At 40.2% G+C, this 19,874-nt stretch overlaps 1 protein-coding gene across 19 annotated transcripts in view; it reads left to right on the forward strand.

Moving 5' to 3' along the window:
* MAPDA (N6-Methyl-AMP deaminase) overlaps positions 1-19,874 on the forward strand; it is a 34,232-nt gene that overhangs the window by 9,069 nt on the left and 5,289 nt on the right. For 7 of the 19 annotated variants that reach the window (XM_065547854.2, XM_073995707.1, XM_005559346.5 and 4 more), the window contains 7 exons: positions 114-201; positions 3,214-3,295; positions 6,110-6,236; positions 7,287-7,367; positions 9,158-9,296; positions 11,225-11,325; positions 12,034-14,737. In XM_065547854.2, the coding sequence (XP_065403926.1) occupies positions 114-201; positions 3,214-3,295; positions 6,110-6,236; positions 7,287-7,367; positions 9,158-9,296; positions 11,225-11,325; positions 12,034-12,228 (813 nt within the window). In that variant the 3' untranslated portion in view covers positions 12,229-14,737. Of the gene's footprint in view, positions 1-113; positions 202-393; positions 553-1,700; positions 1,906-3,213; positions 3,296-6,109; positions 6,237-7,286; positions 7,368-9,157; positions 9,297-11,224; positions 11,326-12,033; positions 14,738-19,874 lie in introns of those variants that run through there. The other 12 variants (XM_005559350.5, XM_073995716.1, XM_073995708.1 and 9 more) reach the window with 6 other exon arrangements.

The raw sequence follows: 19,874 nt of genomic DNA on the forward strand, positions 1-19,874 counted from the left end.
ACATTTCTTGCAAATCAAATTTAATGAATAAAATAAAGCTGTAGCACTTGGCACATTCATTGGGACCCTTACACAAACATTATCAATATTGTGTACGTTATCTTTATTATCAGGTCACAAAAGATGTCATAAAAGAATTTGCAGATGATGGTGTCAAGTACCTGGAACTAAGGAGCACACCCAGAAGAGAAAATGCTACCGGTAGAATTTATACTTCTCAGCAAATGTACTGTCCTTTTCCTATGTGCTTTGATCACTCACACGTTTGTGAGTGGGAATATGAAGCACTAACTTTTACACTATTGTGTTGTTCTGTATTTCATTGAACCTTTAGTCAACAGTCCAAGTCCTCTCTCTGATGTACGTTAATGATGTTCATTTTGTTTGTTTTAGAGACAGGGTCTTGCTGTCTTGCCCAGGCTGGAGTGCAGTGATGCAAACATAGCTCACTGTAACCACAAACTGCTTGGCCCAACGATCACCTCAGCCCCTATAAGTGCTGGGATTGCAGGTGTGAGCCACTGCACCCATCCTGATGTACATTATTAATGAGTGAGTTGTTCTTAAGTAAAAAGTAGTAAAATTCCAGTCAGGCATTATCTGTTTAAGGAAGGAAACAAAGGCCTGCAAGTTTCTTTTGTTCTTCCTTGTTTAGTTGTTTTCACTCTGAGAAAAGGATACCTGCTCCGTATGTTTGCCTTGGCACAAGCAGAGGCTGATTCTTGCTCCCTGCATCACAGGCACTTGTGAGACAATGCCGTTGAGTGGATGCAGAATCATGTTTTATGGTAGTTACTAAAATTATTCATTCATTTCTCAGGGAATAGTTTCTTTTTTTTTTTTTTTTGAGACGGAGTCTTGTGCTGTCACCCAGGCTGGAGTGCAGTGGCCGGATCTCAGCTTACTGCAAGCTCCGCCTCCCGGGTTTACACCATTCTCCTGCCTCAGCCTCCCGAGTAGGTGGGACTACAGGCGCCCGCCACCTCGCCCGGCTATTTTTTTGTATTTTTTTAGTAGAGACGGGGTTTCACTGTGTTAGCCAGGATGGTCTCGATCTCCTGACCTCGTGATCCGCCCGTCTCGGCCTCCCAAAGTGCTGGGATTACAGGCTTGAGCCACCGCGCCCGGCCTCAGGGAATAGTTTCTTAGGCCAGGAGCAAGCTGTGATGTGGTAAAACCTCTTTGGATAGAGATGAGATCTGGCTATGGTCTGGAGGAATTTCCTGAGATCCTCCTTCTGTAATCAGCATCAGGAGACATTGGGGCCCTCTTAGCACCTTGTTTATGACCCAAAGAGATGTAGGTCATCTTGTTTCCTGATATGTGTAGCTTAGTAATCATTTGGGGGTAAAATTTTTGAAACTATTATTGTAAAGTATAAGTGTTTACGTAAGATAAGGAGAAGGCTCTCATCTTGCATTTTTGAACCGTAGAATCGGTTCCACGTTGTACTGGTGAGAGTAGTGAAAGGGAAGGAGAGAAGAGCCAACTCGTAGGGCTCTTTCGATGGAGTTCCAAAAGAAGGATATTAACCTAAATATGCAACAGTAGAGGAATGGTTAAATAAAGGCTAATGGAATATTAGACAACTATTAAAAATACTGGTGAAGACACTTTAATGACATGGGGAAATACTCAGAATCATGTTAAATGACTGAACTGGGTACATATATACCTAGTAGTATCTCCTCTATTTACAGATGTGTATGTGGGCAGAGTGCAATGACTTATGCCTGTAATTCCACCGCTTTGGGAGGCTGAGGCAAGAGAATCACTTGACGCCAGAAGTTCGAGACCAGCCTGGGCAACATCGTGAGACCCTACCTCTGTGGGCTCCAAGGGCTGCAGTGAACCGTGATCATGCCACTGCCCTCCAGCCTGAGCAGCAGAGAGACCTTAAAAAAGGTCTCTTGAAATAAGACATAGAAATAAATGTGTATATGTGTATTTAACAAACAGTAGTTACCTCTCAGTGGTGAGGTTATTTTTATTTATTTATTTATTTATTTTGAGACAGAGTCTTGCTCTGTCACCCAGACTGGAGTGCAGTGGTAGGATCTTGGCTCACTGCAACCTCCGCCTCCCAGGTTCAAGTGATTCTCCTGCATCAGCCTCCCGAGTAGCTGGGATTATAGGCACGTGCCACCACACCTGCTCATTTTCATATTTTTAGTAGAGACAGGATTTCACCATGTTGGCCAGAGTGGTCTCGAACTCCTGACTTCAAGTGATCGGCCTCCCAAGTAAAGACGGGGTTTTGCCATGTTGCCCAAGCTGGTCTCAAACTCCTGGGCTGAAAGTGATACGCCCGCCTTGGCCTCCCAAAGTGCTGGGATTACAGGCATGCTACCACACCCTATTTTTATTTTTATTTATAACTTTATGTATTTTACCAGAGACTTTCCACCAAACATAAGCATTTTATAATCTGGGTAAAAGGGTATTTTATTTTTCCCAATGTAGCCTAAAGAAAAAGAAAAAAAGGTATTTGACAGGAGGTTGCTCTGGAGAGTGCCCTTGCAGATCGCCCCAGAGAGCAGAGTGTTCATACTTGGAAGAACATCCTGGTTCCCTGGATGAGAAACACTAAGCCCAAGCAGGATTGAGGGGAAAGGAATCCAAGTTAGGACTTTTTTTCTGGACCAGGAGAGAAAATGTCCCTTTAAAAAATAAAAAAAGCAGGACGGGTGTGGTGGCTCATGCCTGTAATCCCAGCACTTTGGGAGGCCAAGGCGGGCGTATCACTTTCAGCCCAGGAGTTTGAGACCAGCTTGGGCAACATGGCAAAACCCCGTCTTTACTAAAAATCCAAAAACTAGCTGGACGTGGTGGTACACGTCTGTAGTCTCAGCTACTCAGGAGGCTGAGGTCGCAGGATGGCTTGAGCTTGAGAGACAAAGGTTGCAGTGAGCCAAGATTGTACCACTGCACTCCAGCCTGGGTGACAGCCAGACCCTGTCTCGAAAAAAAAAAAAAAAAAAGTCTTTATTTTTTTCATTTCATTTCTGTAACACTTCATTTTCCCCCAGTTTTATTAAAATATAATTTACTTTTACTCAAATGTACCCATAAGGGCCATATTTTCACTCATCTTTAACCATGCCCTTGTCATAGCATAAAGTGAAAATGTACTTGTTCATATAGGATTGCTGAAGGTGAAGGATGAAATAGTTGATGATCTCTTTACATGTATTTTCTGTGTGTCCTTTCCAGGAATGACTAAAAAGACTTATGTGGAATCTATACTTGAAGGTATAAAACAATCCAAACAAGAAAACTTAGACATTGATGTTAGGTAAGAAGATTGTACCTTAGTAGTTAACATTTACAAAACCAGAATGTTAATTTTTACTGTTTTGATCGTGGGTGTAATGGATTTTTTAGAATTAATCATTCATTGATTTATACAATAGAAAAATAAAATCAAGAACCCTGTTGTTTAAAGTGAGAACACAATTCTGAATTTATTCATAAGGCAATATAATTCTGAGTATTTTTACATGGGTAAAGTATGGTGTTCCTTTGCCGTTAAGCTAAAATGAACTTCTTACTGTGGCCTACAAGGTCCCACATGATCTGGCTGCCTCTGTTAATTCAGCAGCTCATCTAGACCACTCCTCTTCCCTTACCGGGGGCGTGCTGTCTCTTCCTAAAATAAACAAGAAAACTGTCCCCCTTCAGCACCTTTGTTTAGTATTCCCCAGAACACATTTCTACGAGATTCCTGCCCAACTGGCTGGCTGCTTCTCATTATTCAGATCTCAATTTGGCTGTTACTTCCTCAGAGGGGCCTTCCTTTACGACTCTGTCTAAAGTGCCCCACTAATCCTCTAGTCACCCATCTATTTCCTTTATGGCATTATTTGTAACAAGATAAGGAATTATCTTGTGTTAGTTTGTATGTATGCCCACCCGCTAGAGTGTAAGTGTAGTGAAGCCAAGGACCTTGTTTTATGATTCACCACTTTGTTGAGCCCATACTATGTACCGACTTTATGGTAAGTACTAAAGATGTACTTGTGAATCTACATGTACATGATTCACAAGTACATCTTTAGTACTTACCATAAAGTCGGTACATAGTATGGGCTCAACAAAGCCCTAAATGAAGAAAGAAAAAAAGCTAGCTGTATAGTTTCAGGTTATAAGACTCTAAAAATTAAGCTTAACTAAACTAATAACCCCAATAAAAAACCAAGCAGAAGAATAGAATGCAGAGAAGAAGACATACAAAGAGCTGGTAAATGTATAGAAATACATAGAAAACTACTAAACTCATTAATCATATATTACAATGCTGTTTCCGTAGGCTAAAAAAAAGTAATAGCAAGGGTTTGTAAAGTTACACACTGCTGGTAAGCATATGTAATTAATAAAACCTCTTTAAATCCTGCACTGGTACACAAGTAAGGGGAGGAAAAAGCCTCTCTAAAGAGCAATGTATGTCAAAATTTATAAAAAAGTTTTTCCCTCTGACCCAGCAATTCTGTGCCAGAAATGCATCCTAGGAAATAGATTGATTTATGCATAAGATTCCTTATTATAATGTTATAACAAAAATTAGAAAATAGCCTAGAATGTCCAGCATTCAGAGGATAATTACATTGTGGTATGTTCACATGATTCATACTATTTTCTAACATTATTTTAATGGCATGGGAAGTTGCTAAGTGAAAAAAAAGATACAGCATTTTATATATTGTTGATCTAAATTTTGTAAATGAATAAATGAACAAATGCTGAAGGAATTTGTGAATAAATAGTAAGCTAATAACTGCTTTAGAAAAATTACAGGGGTTCTCTGGGTATTCAAGAAATATTAACAGGCCAAGCACGGTGACTCATGCCTGTAATCCCAGAACTTTGGGAAGCCAGTGCGGGCAGATCACCTGAGGTCAGGAGTTCAAGACCAGCCTGGGCAACATGGTGAAACCCTATCTCTACTAAAAATACAAAAATTAGCCAGGTGTGGTGGCAGGCACCTGTAATCCCAGCTACTTGGGAGGCTGAGGCAGAATCGCTTGAACCCGGGAGGTGGAGGTTGCAGTGAGCTAAGATCGTGCCATTTCATTCCAGCCTGGGTGAGAAGAATGAAACTCTGTCTCAAAAAAAAATAAAAAAAGAAATATTAGCTGGGTGCGGTGGGTCACGCCTATAATCCCAGCACTTTGGGAGGCCGAGGTGGTGGATCATGAGATCAAAGAGATCAAGACCATCCTGGCCAACATGGTGAAACCCCGTCTCTACTAAAAATACAAAAAAGCCAGGCGTGGTGGCAGACGCCTGTAGTCCCAGCTACTTAGGAGGTTGAGGCAGAGGTTGCAGTGAGCCAGTATCAAGCCACTGCACTCCAGCCTGGGCACAGAGCAAGACTCCGTCTCAAAAAAAAAAAAAAAAAAAAAAAAGGATTAACAGAGATTCTCTGGGTATTCAAGTCCTATAGAATTCCAGCTAATATTTGAAGAATGAACTTTTATCAGATATTTGATACATTTTCGAATGAGAATATTTCTAATTTTGTAACCCCTAATGAAATAATGGATCTCAGCCTCATAAGAGCACACCACCACCAGTTTACTCTTACCAAAAAATGGAACCTGATCTGCCTCTAGACTAGATAGGAAATATAAGAAATAGGACAACATGTTAACAACACAGGGATACAATCAACAAAATCCAGACCATGGAAAACTTTGTAGGACAAACAACTTGGTTTCTTCAACAAAGAAGTTACAAGAAAAGCAGGGTGGGAGGTGGGAGGAGAGGAAGGAATGGTTGTAGATTAAGACAGCCTTAAAAGACACATTGACTTACACAAAGTATGGACTTGTTTGGATCCTGAATCAAACAAACTGAAGAAACAAATACAGGAACAAAAAAACCTCAAAAGATAACTGTAGATCTGAACACTGACTAGATGCTTGATGCTATTCAGGAATTCATGTGTCAGTCCATATGGCAAAGTAAAATGTCAGGTTGTCTACATTCAGTCAGGCTATACTTTTCCTAGTGAGATGTATTACAGAGGCTGCCGTCTCTGTCTGTACTCAGAATTGTCTTTTTCATCTGTGTCATATTAGTTTTCAACTCTGTCTTTCTTATGTTAAAGGTATTTGATAACAGTTGACAGAAGAGGTGGCCCTTTAGTAGCCAAGGAGACTGTAAAACTTGCCGAGGAGTTCTTCCTTTCTACTGAGGGTATAGTTCTTGGCCTTGACCTCAGTGGAGACCCAACTGTAAGTTATTTTTCCTACATATATTTTAATTCTAAAAGGTAGAATCAGTTAGTGGGATAAGGACTAGCTTCGGGCATCTTGTGTTGCATTCTGCAGAGTGTCCAGCAGACACTCCATTGTGTGGATGAAGGCCTGTTCTGCCCTGGATGACCAGAATGCCTAGAGCAGCTCTCATCCAAGGTTCTGTGAAACAATTAAGTACACTAAAAAAAAAAAAAAAAAAAAAAAAAAAACAGTTGCCTGACTATATGACTGTTTTCTCCATTCTTCTAAAGATGGTGCACAGCTAGTACCAGACTATCTGCACTATAATGTAATTCATTACATACAATGGATAGATGTCTTAGGGTGTTGGGGCTTAACTATTTCATGGATAGTTGAGAAATGTTGACCTGAGCTTCTTGAATGTCAGATTCAAGCAGAAATCTTGATATTTGGGGCTGGATAATTTGTTGTGGGGCTGCCCCATGCATTGTAGGATGTTTAGCAGTATCCTTGGCCTCTACCCACTAGATGCCAGTAGCACTCTCCCAGATGTGACAACCAAAAATGTCTCCAGACATTGCCAAATAGCCCCTGGGGGGGCAGAATTGCTCCTGGTTGAAAACAACTGAATAAGAGAGTCCCATGAAACTGATTCTTACGGCTTTGTCCAAACCTAGAGTATTCTGCCCTTCTTTTTATCCACCTGTTTAACAGAAGTGTTTTGAGTAATCATGAGAGTTCCTGAGTCAAGTGAGTGAGTTCCCCTTAGCTCTGGATATCTAGGTGTCCTTCCAGGCATAAAGTTTGGTGACTACTATATCCAGCTTAGCTGACTGACCTCAGTTTACTGTTACTAGACAAGATTCTCAAGGTCAGGGACTGTGCCTTTGCCAGCTTTGTGTTCAGCAAAGTGGCTAGCACACTGTAGGTGCTTTATAAACAAGATGTGCAAATGAATTAATCTACCATAATTTTTTCTGCCATTATATTTATTGGAATGGAGTACTCAGTTCCTCGGTTTTCCCAGAATTCTCACGCATCCTCATTTTAACTTTTATCTTTAAGGTAGGACAAGCAAAAGACTTCATGGAACCTCTTTTAGAAGCTAAGAAAGCAGGTCTGAAGTTGGCATTGCATCTTTCAGAGGTAAATAATATTGTCTTAGGCTAAAAGGGACAGATTGTAATAGAAAATAATAGGGTCATTTGTAAGTGACTAGGAATAAACCTAGATTGGGAAAACATTTTTAAAAAAGGGGAAGTAGAAATATTTTTAAATACATGACTTGCTTTAGTCTCTAGTATTACTGTTTTTATCCTTTTGTGGTTCCTGGGAGTGGCTGTTGACTCAAATGCCAGCTGTGTCATTAAAAGCAGCTTAATGACATCTTGCTAGAGAAAATGCATGCATTTCCAACATCTGTCTTGTCATTGGCAAGCTGACTCTAAGAAAAGCACCAATTTATCTCACCTGTCCTCATAGTAGAAGGGACCTGATTTTTATCACATCCAATGGCAATAAAGGAAGCAGCTCATCATTTTACAAAGCCCAGCAAAGAGGTCCAGTTCCCTCATCAGCCCCAAGCTCACTGGTAGCATGAACGTAGTGACAGATAATTGCTGGGAAGTAGTCACTTTCATAAGCACATCCTTGTGAGGCAAACGCCTTGTGAGGGACTCTGCTGCAATTTTCCCCATTTTATAGATGGATTTACTTTTTACCTCAATACTTCTATCTATTTATTTCTTAAATGCAGAAAATAATACTTAGTCTACTTACCTCACAGAGTTATTGTATTAAAGGGGTAATGTATAAAGTTTAAGTAGCATCATGATTTAAAGATTAAGGAAAAAAATCAGAACCCCTTGCCAGTACTTGTATCTTTCATGTCTATAAGTAGAACATCAGTAATCTAGTGGCAGGACTTAAAATATAGAATCCATGTTTCCATACTCTAATTCGAAAGACCTTTCATCCACAGGACATCCTATGGCTGACCTACCTGATGCGTGATAGAAACCATTGGTCATTATAAGGGAATAGCACATGTGACAGTGACCAGTTATCTCTGGCCTTGTGTGCAACATCACAACTTGTTCTTTACCTTCGTTTCTGTTGCTTTTATCATCCAGTCCATTGGATATAAAACCTTTCATTAAAAATGTTCTAAGAATTTGTGTTTTGGGCAATCCAGGAGATAAAGAGCACAGCCAGACATTTTCATGGTGATTGTGGTATGTACATAGCCAGCCTTGTCAGAATCAAACATGATGAGCACACTATGTGAGGGAAGTAACTGGGCCCTGGAGTCAGACTGAGTTAGGTTTCACCCTTATCTCTGCCGTTCACTAGCTCTGTGACCTTGGACAACTTTTTAAAAAAAAATGCTTTACATTTTTAACTGTCAGAGTTATGTGTACCTGAAAAAAATCCAAGTGTCAAGAAGGAAAGTATTAAAAATTAAAAGCCCAATTTCTATTTGTTTTGCTCCCTAGAGTTAATATGTTAACAGTTTTGTGTTTATATTTTTTGAGAACTTTTTATAATATATATGAACACATGTATATTACAGAACACACATATAGGTATAGAGTTACGAAGTTTTATTTTTCGAAAATTACTTAATTTTTCTCAGCTTTAATTTCTTCATCTTAATACTTTTTAAGATTCTTGTGAGGCCTTAAATAATTTCTGTGAAAAAGCACAAAGTAGGTTCTTAATAAGTATTTATTATTATCATTGAAATGAATCTAGAAGAATATTGAGGAAAGAATGATAAAAGTCAAAGAGAGCTAGGAAGGCAGTAGTAGTTCAGTTTTCCAAAAGGTCTGCATTAAGTACTACTCAGAGGTGCAGAGTACCTAGCTATAGAAAAAAAATTCTCTTTAAGAACCACTGAAAGAGGCCATTGATCCCCTTTCCTCCCCTTTCTTTAGATTCCAAACCAAAAAAAAGAAACACAAATACTCCTGGATCTGCTTCCTGACAGAATCGGGCATGGGACATTTCTCAACTCCGGTGAGAGAGGATCCCTGGATCTGGTGGACTTTGTGAGGCAACATCGGATACCACTGGGTAAGGCTTGGAGTTTCAGGTCTTCCAGATGACTCTCTGTCCCTCCCCCAATCCCCAGGTTTTCTGGGGATTGTAGAGAAGTAGTGTTCTCAAAGTACGAATGTCATCTCGCTATTAAAAGATGCATGGAGTGTGTGCTTTCTGAGCCTTATTTAAGTAACAGAAAGCTTCAGCTTCCATTAGAATATAAGCTCTATAAGAGCAGGGCCCCTGCTTGTCTTATTCATTGCTACATTCTCCAGTGCTTGGAACTCAATAAGAATTTTTTAAAGGAATAAAGGGTCATCTAGAATTTTGAAATGACTTTAACAAAATTGACATGTGTTTTGAAAATATGTAACATTATTTAAAACTTAAACATGGAAAATCCCAAGTATATTTTCACATGTCTGTTGATCATTACACACTTGATTGTCTGTGTTTATGAAGTGCCTACTTTGTTGTCATTGCTGTCAATATAGCAGTACACAAAACAGGCAAGATTTCTTTCCCAAGAAACTCATTCTAGCAGAGGGAAGACGGTAAACAAATATACAAGAAAGTATCAGTGTTCTATGAAGAAAATTAAACAGGCTGATATAGTAGTGATTGTATAACCACTTTCGATTGGATGGTTAGGAAAGGCCTTTCTAAAGAAGGAAGAAGTGGTTGGCTGCAAACCATTTTACAGAATGATCAATTTGCTAAATTTACCAATTTATAAAAATGCTTGTGTGAGTATGTTTTAACTAGAGTTTTCAGCAATTCATAATGGGTGAGATTTGCTTTTTTTTTTTTTTTTTAAACAAAGGAAAATTTTAAATATCCACCAAAGTGGAGAGAATGGGAACCACTGGCATAGTGATCTTACTTGGTGTGGTGGCCCGGCTCTGCTCCCAACAGAGTGAGGGGGGGAGTTTGGGTTTGTCATCCCTTAAACTGAGGGAGCCTGTGTTGAGGCTGCCTTACTCAAGTGAGCAGATGCCATCGATCAAGTCAGTCAGGTATTTACTCTGGCTGAGGAAACTGGTAATATTTCCAGGAAGGAATTTGTTAGTAGTAGGAGTCAATTCTCTTTTTTTTTTTTTTTTTTTTTGGGAGATGGAGTCTCGCTCTGTTGCCCAGGCTGGAGTGCAGTGGCGCAATCTTGGCTCACTGCAAACTCTGCCTCCTGGGTTGACGCCATTCTCCTGCCTCAGCCTCCCTGGTAGCTGGGACTTACAGGCACCCGCCACCACACCTGGCTCATTTTGTTTTTTTGTGGTTTTTTTTTAGTAGAGATGGGGTTTCACTGTGTTAGCCAGGATGGTCTTGATCCCCTGACCTTATGATCCACCCACCTTGGCCTCCCAGATTGCTGGGATTATAGGCGTGAGCCACCGCACCCGGTCAATAGTAGGAGTCATTCTTAAGATGGGCTTAACTTACCTAGAAGCAGAAGGAGGTGAATGGATGATTGTCTGGGTGAAAGTGTTTAGGGGTTCTTAGAAGCCATGGCAAAGTCCCTGCTCATTCTTAGCTCTTCATAATGCTCTCACACGCAGTGCTACAGTTTTCTTACCTTTGTTTTGGCTTCCACTGTTAGACCAGGAGGGATTGCAGTAGCTTTTCAAAAAACCCTTCTGCTCCTATCATTGATAATTCTCTGCTTTTTTCATCATGACATTCCTCTGTCCTCTCTATTTTGGTCAAAGAAAGAGAAGTGCATGGCTGTGAAAGGGATATTAATTCTTTGCCTGGTACCGCTGTTGCCATAAGTTGCAGCACATATTTCCTATACAACTACACTAATTGAACTACAAATTTTCACACATAAGGAAAGGTCAGCTTTGTAAACTAATAAACTAAATTAGCAAATTTTGGAAAGATTTCTTATGTATCTACTTGGTGAACACAGTGAGTTCACTTATTTGCTTTTAATAAGAGATTTTTTTCCCCTCTTCATCTAGAACTCTGTTTGACCTCAAACGTCAAAAGTCAGACAGTTCCATCTTATGACCAGCACCATTTCGGATTCTGGTACAGCATTGCCCATCCTTCTGTGATCTGTGTAAGGTGTTCCGTGTGAAGTATTTTGCTCCTTTTTGCTCCCTGAGTTGCATTAAGTCAGATGTTCACTACCTAGCTGACTGCCTTGCATGTCTGAGGATAATGCCCAAGTAGAGGAGTTAGAAGGGACTGGGGTATGGCTGGGTATAGTGGCGCACAACTGTAATCCCAGCTACTTGGGAGACTAAGGCAGGAGAATCACCTGAACCCGGGAGGAGGGGGTTGCAGTGAGTGGAGATCATGTCATTGCGCTCCAGCTTGGGCAACAAGAGTGAAACTCCATCTCAAAAGAAAAAAAAAGAAAAGGGACTGGGACATGAGAGACTGCAGAGGGCCAGGGTGACTCTGGTTTGGCTCTATAGCAAAAGGTACTTGAGAGGACTTAAAAACAAAAACAAACAAACTGATGCTCCACACCCATCCCATGAGATTCTGTTTTATTTGATCTGGGGTGAGTCCTGGGCATAGATAGGCTTTAAAAACTCCTTAGATAATTTTAATATACAGCCAGAGTTGAAACACTGCTCTGGTATCTTAAGGTATAAATAAGTCTGTTTAGTTACAGCTATGTACAGATAAATTTGTAGGCCCTTGTTTAGACTCTTGAAAGAAGTATAGTAAATAGGAAAATAGACTCTAAACAAAAAGATGGTCGTTTTTGAAAAATCCTTCCTTTTTCATTTTGAAACATTCTTGTTTACATTGGCAGACTGATGATAAGGGTGTTTTTGCAACACACCTGTCTCAGGAGTACCAGCTGGCAGCTGAAACATTTAATTTGACCCAGTCTCAGGTGTGGGATCTGTCTTATGAATCCATCAACTACATCTTTGCTTCTGACAGCACCAGATCTGAACTGAGGAAGAAATGGAATCACCTGAAGCCCAGAGTGTTACATTTTTAAGCTGTAATGAGGTGAACTACTTCTGAGTATGTGTTGCAATCAAGGTCCTGCCATATCCCACTTAGTGACACAGTCCACCACTCCTTGGAAGCATAGCAGCCAAGTTCCTTGGGCTCTATCACCAGCACCTTACATGTGGCAGGTACTCAGTAAATATGTGTCTTCAACTGACTCACAAGCTCTCAGGTGCTTACTGGGTGGGATTTGACTGTTGTTGCTAATTAAATCCCCATTCCACCAGTGATTATTGTGACTCAGTAGTCCTTCCCCATTAGTGATCATAAAACTTCAGGGAAATCAAAGTTTCTCATCAGGAAATGTTTTGGAATTACTAGTATAAAGTTAGGAAAGTGGGGAAATTAGGTTACTGCCAAGACCTTTAAGCCTTCTAAACAGCTTTATATTTTATTGTGTTTACCTTCATCAGACTCCCTTCACTTGCTTTAAGTTTTTAAAAGTATTCCCCAGCCAGATGTGGTGGCTTATGCCTGTAATCCCAGCACTTTGGGAGGCCAAAGTGGGCAGATTGCTTGACCCCAGGAGTTCAGTACCAGCCTAGGCAACATGGAGAAACCCTGTCTCTACAAAAACAAACAAACAGAAATTAGCCAGGCACCTGTAGTCCTAGCCACCAGGGAGGCTGAGGTGGGAGGAGACCTGAGCCCAGGGATGTTCGAGGGTGCAGTGAGCTGTGATGCCACAGCACTCCAGCCTGGGTGACAGAGTAAGACCCTGTCTCGGAAAAAAAAAAAAAAAAAGTATTCTCCAAGATCCCAAGACCATTGACACCAGGTCACATTCTATACCAGGGATTGTGTGAATGCCTGGGGATGACCCTAGTGACAGACAAAGCTAGTTGCTGAGATCTGGTTTTGCCCTCTTTATGATTGTCCCATCAGTACTAGAAAGAGATTGAAGTCATTGCTCCAATTTTGGAAGAGGAGAGAATAACTGGCTGAGGGGTGAGAAAGACAGAAATAGCTGCAGCTTTCTTTCTTTTTTTTTTTTCCTTTTTCAGCAAAGGCTCTCACTCTGTTGCCCAGGCTGGAGTGCAGTGACTTGATCACAGATCACTGCAGCTTTCAGTTTTAAAACAGCTTCTATTACATTTTCTTTGTGGAAGCTGTATTTCCACCTTAGTACTCACTTTCTGGTGGGTCTAAAAGATACCTCTAGTAGTGACAACATTGTGTTAAGTAGAGTTCATTGGGCCTCTTGTAACCCTACCACTACAGGATGGACCACTGGTGCAGGCTTACATAAACACACATACTGTGACCATTTCAGCTGAAGACAAGGGACAAACGAAGACAGTTCTGAAAGGTAAAAAAAAAAACAAAAAAAAAAAACAAAAAACAAAAAACGAGCGTATTAGATACCAAGTTATGCTTGAATTGCTTTGCTCTTTAGAATGTGTGTTTTTCCCTGGTATCAGAAGAAGTTAAGGCTGATGACAACCCTAATAAAATTACTAAGGGTTTCTGATAGGTTTTCTGTGATATCGTAAAGTATTTATTTGGTCTTTGACCCTGTTTCCTGGCATACTGCTGCTAAAATCCTTAATGTCTCCAGAGTGATGCCTTTTTGTATCTGATGAGTTGACTGCTGGCTGGCAGCCCCTACTGGAAAGACCAAGGCATGATTAGAGTTGGGACTTTCAGTCCTCCCCCAAACTCTTGGGAGAAGGGCTGAAGGTTAAGTTGATCACCAGTGACCAGTGGTAATCATACCTTCATAATGAAACCTCCATAAAACTCCAAAAGAACAGATTTTGGAGCACTTCCAGGTAACTGAGCATGTGGCGGTCCCTAGAGGGTGCTATACCTGAAGAGGGTATAGAAGCTCCCTGTCCCTTCCCACATGCCTTGCTCTATCCATTTCTTCATCTCTATCCTTTGTACTGTCCTTTAGAATAAACCAGTGAACCTAAGTGTTTCCCTGAGTTCTGTGAGCTTTACTAGCAAATTAAACTCGAGGGGTCATGGGAACCCTGATTTGAAAACCACCTAGGGTTTGAACTTGGCATTGGAAGTGGGCAGCAGTCTTGTGGGACTGGGCCCTCAGTCTGTGGGATCAAATGCCATCTCTAGGGGATAGCATGGGAAATTGGAGGACACCTAGATGGTATCTGCTGCAAAATTGATTGCTTGCTTGGTGATGGGGAAAAAAGCACACATTTGGTCAGAGAAGTTTTCTGTCTTTATTGTGGTGTGAGAGCAGAGGGAAAAAGTTTGTTTTTTCCACTCAGACTTTGTTTTAAGGAACAGGGTAGAGGGAAGTTCTGTGGTTTTCGAAGTTCTTAGATATGTGTTTGTAACTTTGTGTGGCATTATATATAGCATTATATTATTTTCTACCCTCAATCTACTCATAGAGAAATTGTATAGTAAAAACATCAAAGTTTATTCATAAAATGTGGATCTATTGCAGTCACTAAAAATGATGTAGAATAGATTTTAATGACTGAAAGTGTTCATGATAATATATTCAATGAAAATATGGTTATAAAGTTTTATAGTCCTTTTTTTGTTTAGTATGTATACAAAAGCTATTGAAGTGTATAATTTTAATTTATTAGCCTTATGAAATTCTTTTCACACTATAAAAGTCATGCTACTCTTAAGGGAGGGAAGGGATGGCATAAGTTTTTTTGTTTGAGGTTCTAGAATTTATGTGGATTGGCTGATAAAGAGCATTTATGAAAAACTACAGCCAACATCAAATTTAACGGTGAAATATTGAATGTTTTTTAAAAAAATAAACATGTGGGCCAGGCACCATGGCTCACACTTGTAATCCTAGCACTTTGGGAGGCTGAGGCAAGAGGATCCTGGAGTTCGAGACCAGTCTGGGCAACATAGGGAAACCCCGTCTGCAAAAAAACATTTTTTAAAAAATTAGGCATGGTGGCCCATGCCTGTAGTCCCAGCTATTCAGGAGACTGAAGTGGAAGGATCACTTGAGCCTGGGAGTTCGAGGCTGCAGTGAGCTGAGATCACACCACTATATTCCAGTCTGAGCAACAGAGTGAGACCATCTCAAAAAAACAACAAAACAGACTGGAGAACATAGGGAGACCCCATCGCTACAAATAAAATAAAATAAAATAAAAAATCTTAGCCAGGCATGGTGGCACATGCCGGTATTCCTAGCTACTAAACAAGCTGAGGTAGGAGGATGGCTTGGGCCCAGGAAGTCAAGGCTGTAGTGAGCCATGATCAGATCACTGCATTCCAGTCTGGGTGACAGAGTGAGACCCTGTTTCAAAAAAAAAAAAAAAAAAGTGTATATACACACACATTCACAAACATGGAGAATGAAAAGCAAATAGGCAAAATATAAATAGTTGGTGAATCCAGGTATACAGGAGTTTCTTGTACTCTTGGAACTTTTTCTGTAAGTTTGAAATTATATCAAGATTAAAAGTTACAAAAACTGTATACAGTGTATGTAGATTGGAATAGACTCTCTGAAACCTTATTTCCTGGATTCCTTCAGTGATCTAGCATTTTGGAAAGTACGCCTGCCCCCTACTGTTAATACCAGGTAACCCTGTACATGCATACCATTTGCATCTTCAAAGCCCCATCCCAGACTTACCTGGTCACCACCATAGCTGCTATTTTCACTCTCTCTGTTGCTAAGACCATATATAGCTTGTGTCTTATCTGTACATAAATGAACCCAGAGGTGAAGTATTATGGGACTGACCTGGAATGCAGCTTCATTTTGCCTACACTAGTTCCACATCAAGAGCACTAAGTTCATTAGAATTTGGCCTAGCCTCTGTAAATGTTGCTCCTGCATTTATCTGTTAAAAATTCTTAAATGCCAACTTTGGGCAACCAGAAATATGTGAGGCATAAGAAATATTCAGGTGCTTGGTGACTCACAGCATAAGTTATTGGAATATAGACCTCACTGTGTACAATGATGTGAGTATCTTTGGTTTAAGTAAATATACTTAAATGTGAGTATATTTAAGAAAGATGTCAATAAAATATTTGTAAATTAAATTCTACTTAAATAATTTGAGGAACTCATTAATTATAGAGGACTTTAAAATTACTTCCCTGATTTATCTATTGGGTTATACAGGTTGAACTGAGTCAACTGGGAATCAATGTATTTTCTTTTTAATATTTTTACTTTACTCTTTGACCACAGTGAAGTTCTGCTCTCCAGAGCCTTTTTGAGCTCTGAGGTACATTGGACTTCTGTTTCTAGTGTTGAACCTGACTTCTAGTTGTTCCAAAGTTTTGTTTCTAAAAGAGCACCATGTTGGGTGTGGTAGGAAAGGAAGAATTTAAGCTCTTAAAAAATACACACACACACACCTGGTACTTTAAGCACCATGGTTTCAAAGAATTCTACATAACATTTTATATGTCAAAACTTTTGAGACATGCATGTCATTACATAGTTATTTGAGTGTATAGGAGTAAAGTCTTCGTTTTGGATTTTGAATTGAATAATGGGGAAAGAACTGATATATCTTTACAATCTTACCTCATCTTCCCGTTCTTACCTGGTCACCGTAAAAATAGTGCTATACTACGTTGACAAGACTCAAGAGTCTACATTCAGATTACAATAAATGAGAATGGCAAAAACATGTTACATTCTATGGCATTGGCCATAGAGAACAAACAATAAAAGGAAAAATGATAGTATGGGGGAAAAGAAAAGTAATGGCGCTAAGGAAACAACTGATGTGAACAGGATTGTCCAGCTTCTGCTAATACACATTTTTTGCGTCCTTTGCTGCACATGCCACCCCATCTCTCCCACAAAGGCTTTACTGATGTTAAAAAGTTAGAGGTGCAGAGATGCCCAACAGTGGGCTTGGTTTCTTTCTCAGAAAGTTTGAAGATATGTTTTGCTGCTTCCATCCAGAGGAATGGCAGGTTGGGCAGCATGTAATGGTTTGTGAGGTAGTTTGAGATGAACTGGGTTTTCACCTGGTAAGCAAGTTGGCCCTTGCCCTATTCCTTCTGCACATTCTTTTCATCTGGAGTTTGGAGTGTTGGTTCTGGGTCTTTTTTTTTTTTTTTTTTGAGACGGAGTCTTGCTCTGTCACCCAGGCTAGAGTGCTGTGGCATGATCTTGGCTCACTGTAGACTCTGTCTCCCGGGTTCAAGTGATTCTCCTGTCTCAGCCTCCTGAGTAGCAGGGATTACAGGCGCCCGCCACCACACCCAGCTAATTTTTGTATTTTTTAGTAGAGATGGGGTTTCACCATTTTGGCCAGGCTGGTCTCAAACTCCTGACCTCATGATCCACCTGCCTCGGCCTCCCAAAGTGCTGGGATTACAGGCATAAGCCACTGCGCCCAGCTGGTTCTGGGTCTTTTAAAGTAAGACTCAGCTGAGTTGGTTACTGTGGCTCGTGCCTGTAATCCCAGCACTTTGGGGGGCTGAGGCAGGAGGATCACTTGAAGCCAGGAGTTCAAGACCAGCCTGGACAACATAGAGAGACCCCTCATCAATACAAAACTTTAAAAAATGAGCTGAGTGTGGTGGCTCATGCAAGTAGTCCCATCTATTGGGGAGGCTGGGGATCGCTTGAGCCCAGGAATTTGAAGCTGCAGTAACCTATGATGGCACCACGGCACTCCAGCCTGGGCAACAGAGTGAGATCCTGTCTCTAAAAAATAAAATAAATAAAAATTTAAAAAATAAGTCTCTGCATGCCCAGTTATCTTGGGTCCTAATTTATTGTGGATATGGCTAGAGGTACAAAGGAAGGATTTGCATTCTAATTCCCCTTTTACCACAATCTGACTTACTCCTCTTTCTAGAATATAAAGATTCAGATAAGCATACTTCTAGTAAACCCACACAGGGAGCTAAAAAAAAGAAAGACTGATCTTTTCCTACCATCCACAACTTGATTGTAATTTGTGTGTGTGTGTGTGTATATATATACACATATATACACATATATACACACATATATACGTATATACACATATATATACACATATATACACACACATATATACATATATACACACACACACTTGAAGAAACACCAGGCACTTTATAGACATAATTTTTATTAATATGGTATCCCTGAGAGACAGATTAGGTGTAAACATTATTTTGCTTTACAGAAAGGGAAATGGAGGCAGGTTAACTTACACACAAGACATCTGGAACCAGAATATCTGTTGACACCCCAACCAGTGCTTTTCCCACAAGACTATACATAGATACACTAAAGACTATATATATATATATATATATATATATATTTTTTTTTTTTTTTTGACATTACAGCACACTTCCTAAATCATCTCAGATCCTGAGGCACTGCTTCAGACTGGTTTCTTATAGCTTCCTGTCTGCTTAGGCAACATAACAGAAATACCATCTTCCCTTAATTCCTAATAAATATTAGATTTTTTTTGTACTAAGATTCAACACTAGAATCCTAATTAATCTCTAATACAACAAGCTATTACAGAATACTGTATCTTCCTGCTGCTCTCCCCGATCTTATTCCAGCCACAGAATTCTAATTCAATGTGAAACGGCTATTTATCCCAGGCCTTGGCCATGTGGCCATGTTTATCTTTCTTCTCACCTGCTCATCAAAATATCTTCATCAGATACTACAATTTCTGACCTTTGTCTCCCATCGGAGCTAGTCCCCTTAAACTGCTTATTCTTCCAGTGTCAGTCAGCTGTTTCCTTATCAATAGTTATAGCATAGTACCTGGTTTACTATAGATGATGGGTCTGCCACCTCATGGTCTGCTCCTAACACCCATGTTTCAGCTAAGGTGATTCTCTCTGCCTGCTGCACACCCCATATCATACTATTCCTCAAGTTCTCATGCTACTCCAAGCTTTATCTGGCCTTCCTTACAGTATATCCTTTGCCTTTTGTTCCATCTACACAAAACACCTTGCTCCCCCATTTTCCCATTCCTCAACCCACCCAGCACTCACTTTTGCAACTAGTTACGGAAGGTTCTTCCTATCCTAATTTAACCAGTAACCTTCCCTCCTTTAAACACTTCCTGCTTCATGAAGCCTTCCTGAATAAAGAGAAAATACCTCCTGGATTTTTGTTAAAGCAAACTAATGCATTGGAACACAACATTTATGCATAGTGTTGCTACCTAGCTTTCTAGGTTTCTCTAAAACTGCTGCAACTATGCATGTGCACTTGTTTGTCCATGTCAGTGTCATCTGCTTTAGACTGTAAGGACAAGGAGAGGACCTGCTGACCTTGTGCTATACAGGGCTCATCATACTATGAATATATGGGCAGTTAATTCAATACTATTGTATCATAAAGATGAGTAATTACATTTGCATTTAAAGAACTGCTTTTAATTGTATTCAGCTGAATGTGTATGTCTAGATTGGCAGCTCCACTGGCCAAAGATAATCCATCTTCCCTGCTATTAGGGTGAAGGGCCTGTTCGCACACAGTAGTCCATTTTCCCAATACGTGGGAATGTGGCAGTGGCTTCTACTTATTGCAAGGAAGTGCCTGTGGACGGCATAACACTATACTAGGTGTGTGGAATATGGATGAGTTCCTGTTGGCAGCTTTAACTGCTTTACCTGTCACCACTTCCAGCTGCCTTGCTCTGTGGAACTTCTAGACCACAAGGGACAGATGAAATTCAG

This window comes from Macaca fascicularis, chromosome 7 (genome assembly GCF_037993035.2).
Source record: "Macaca fascicularis isolate 582-1 chromosome 7, T2T-MFA8v1.1".
NCBI lineage: Eukaryota > Metazoa > Chordata > Mammalia > Primates > Cercopithecidae > Macaca > Macaca fascicularis.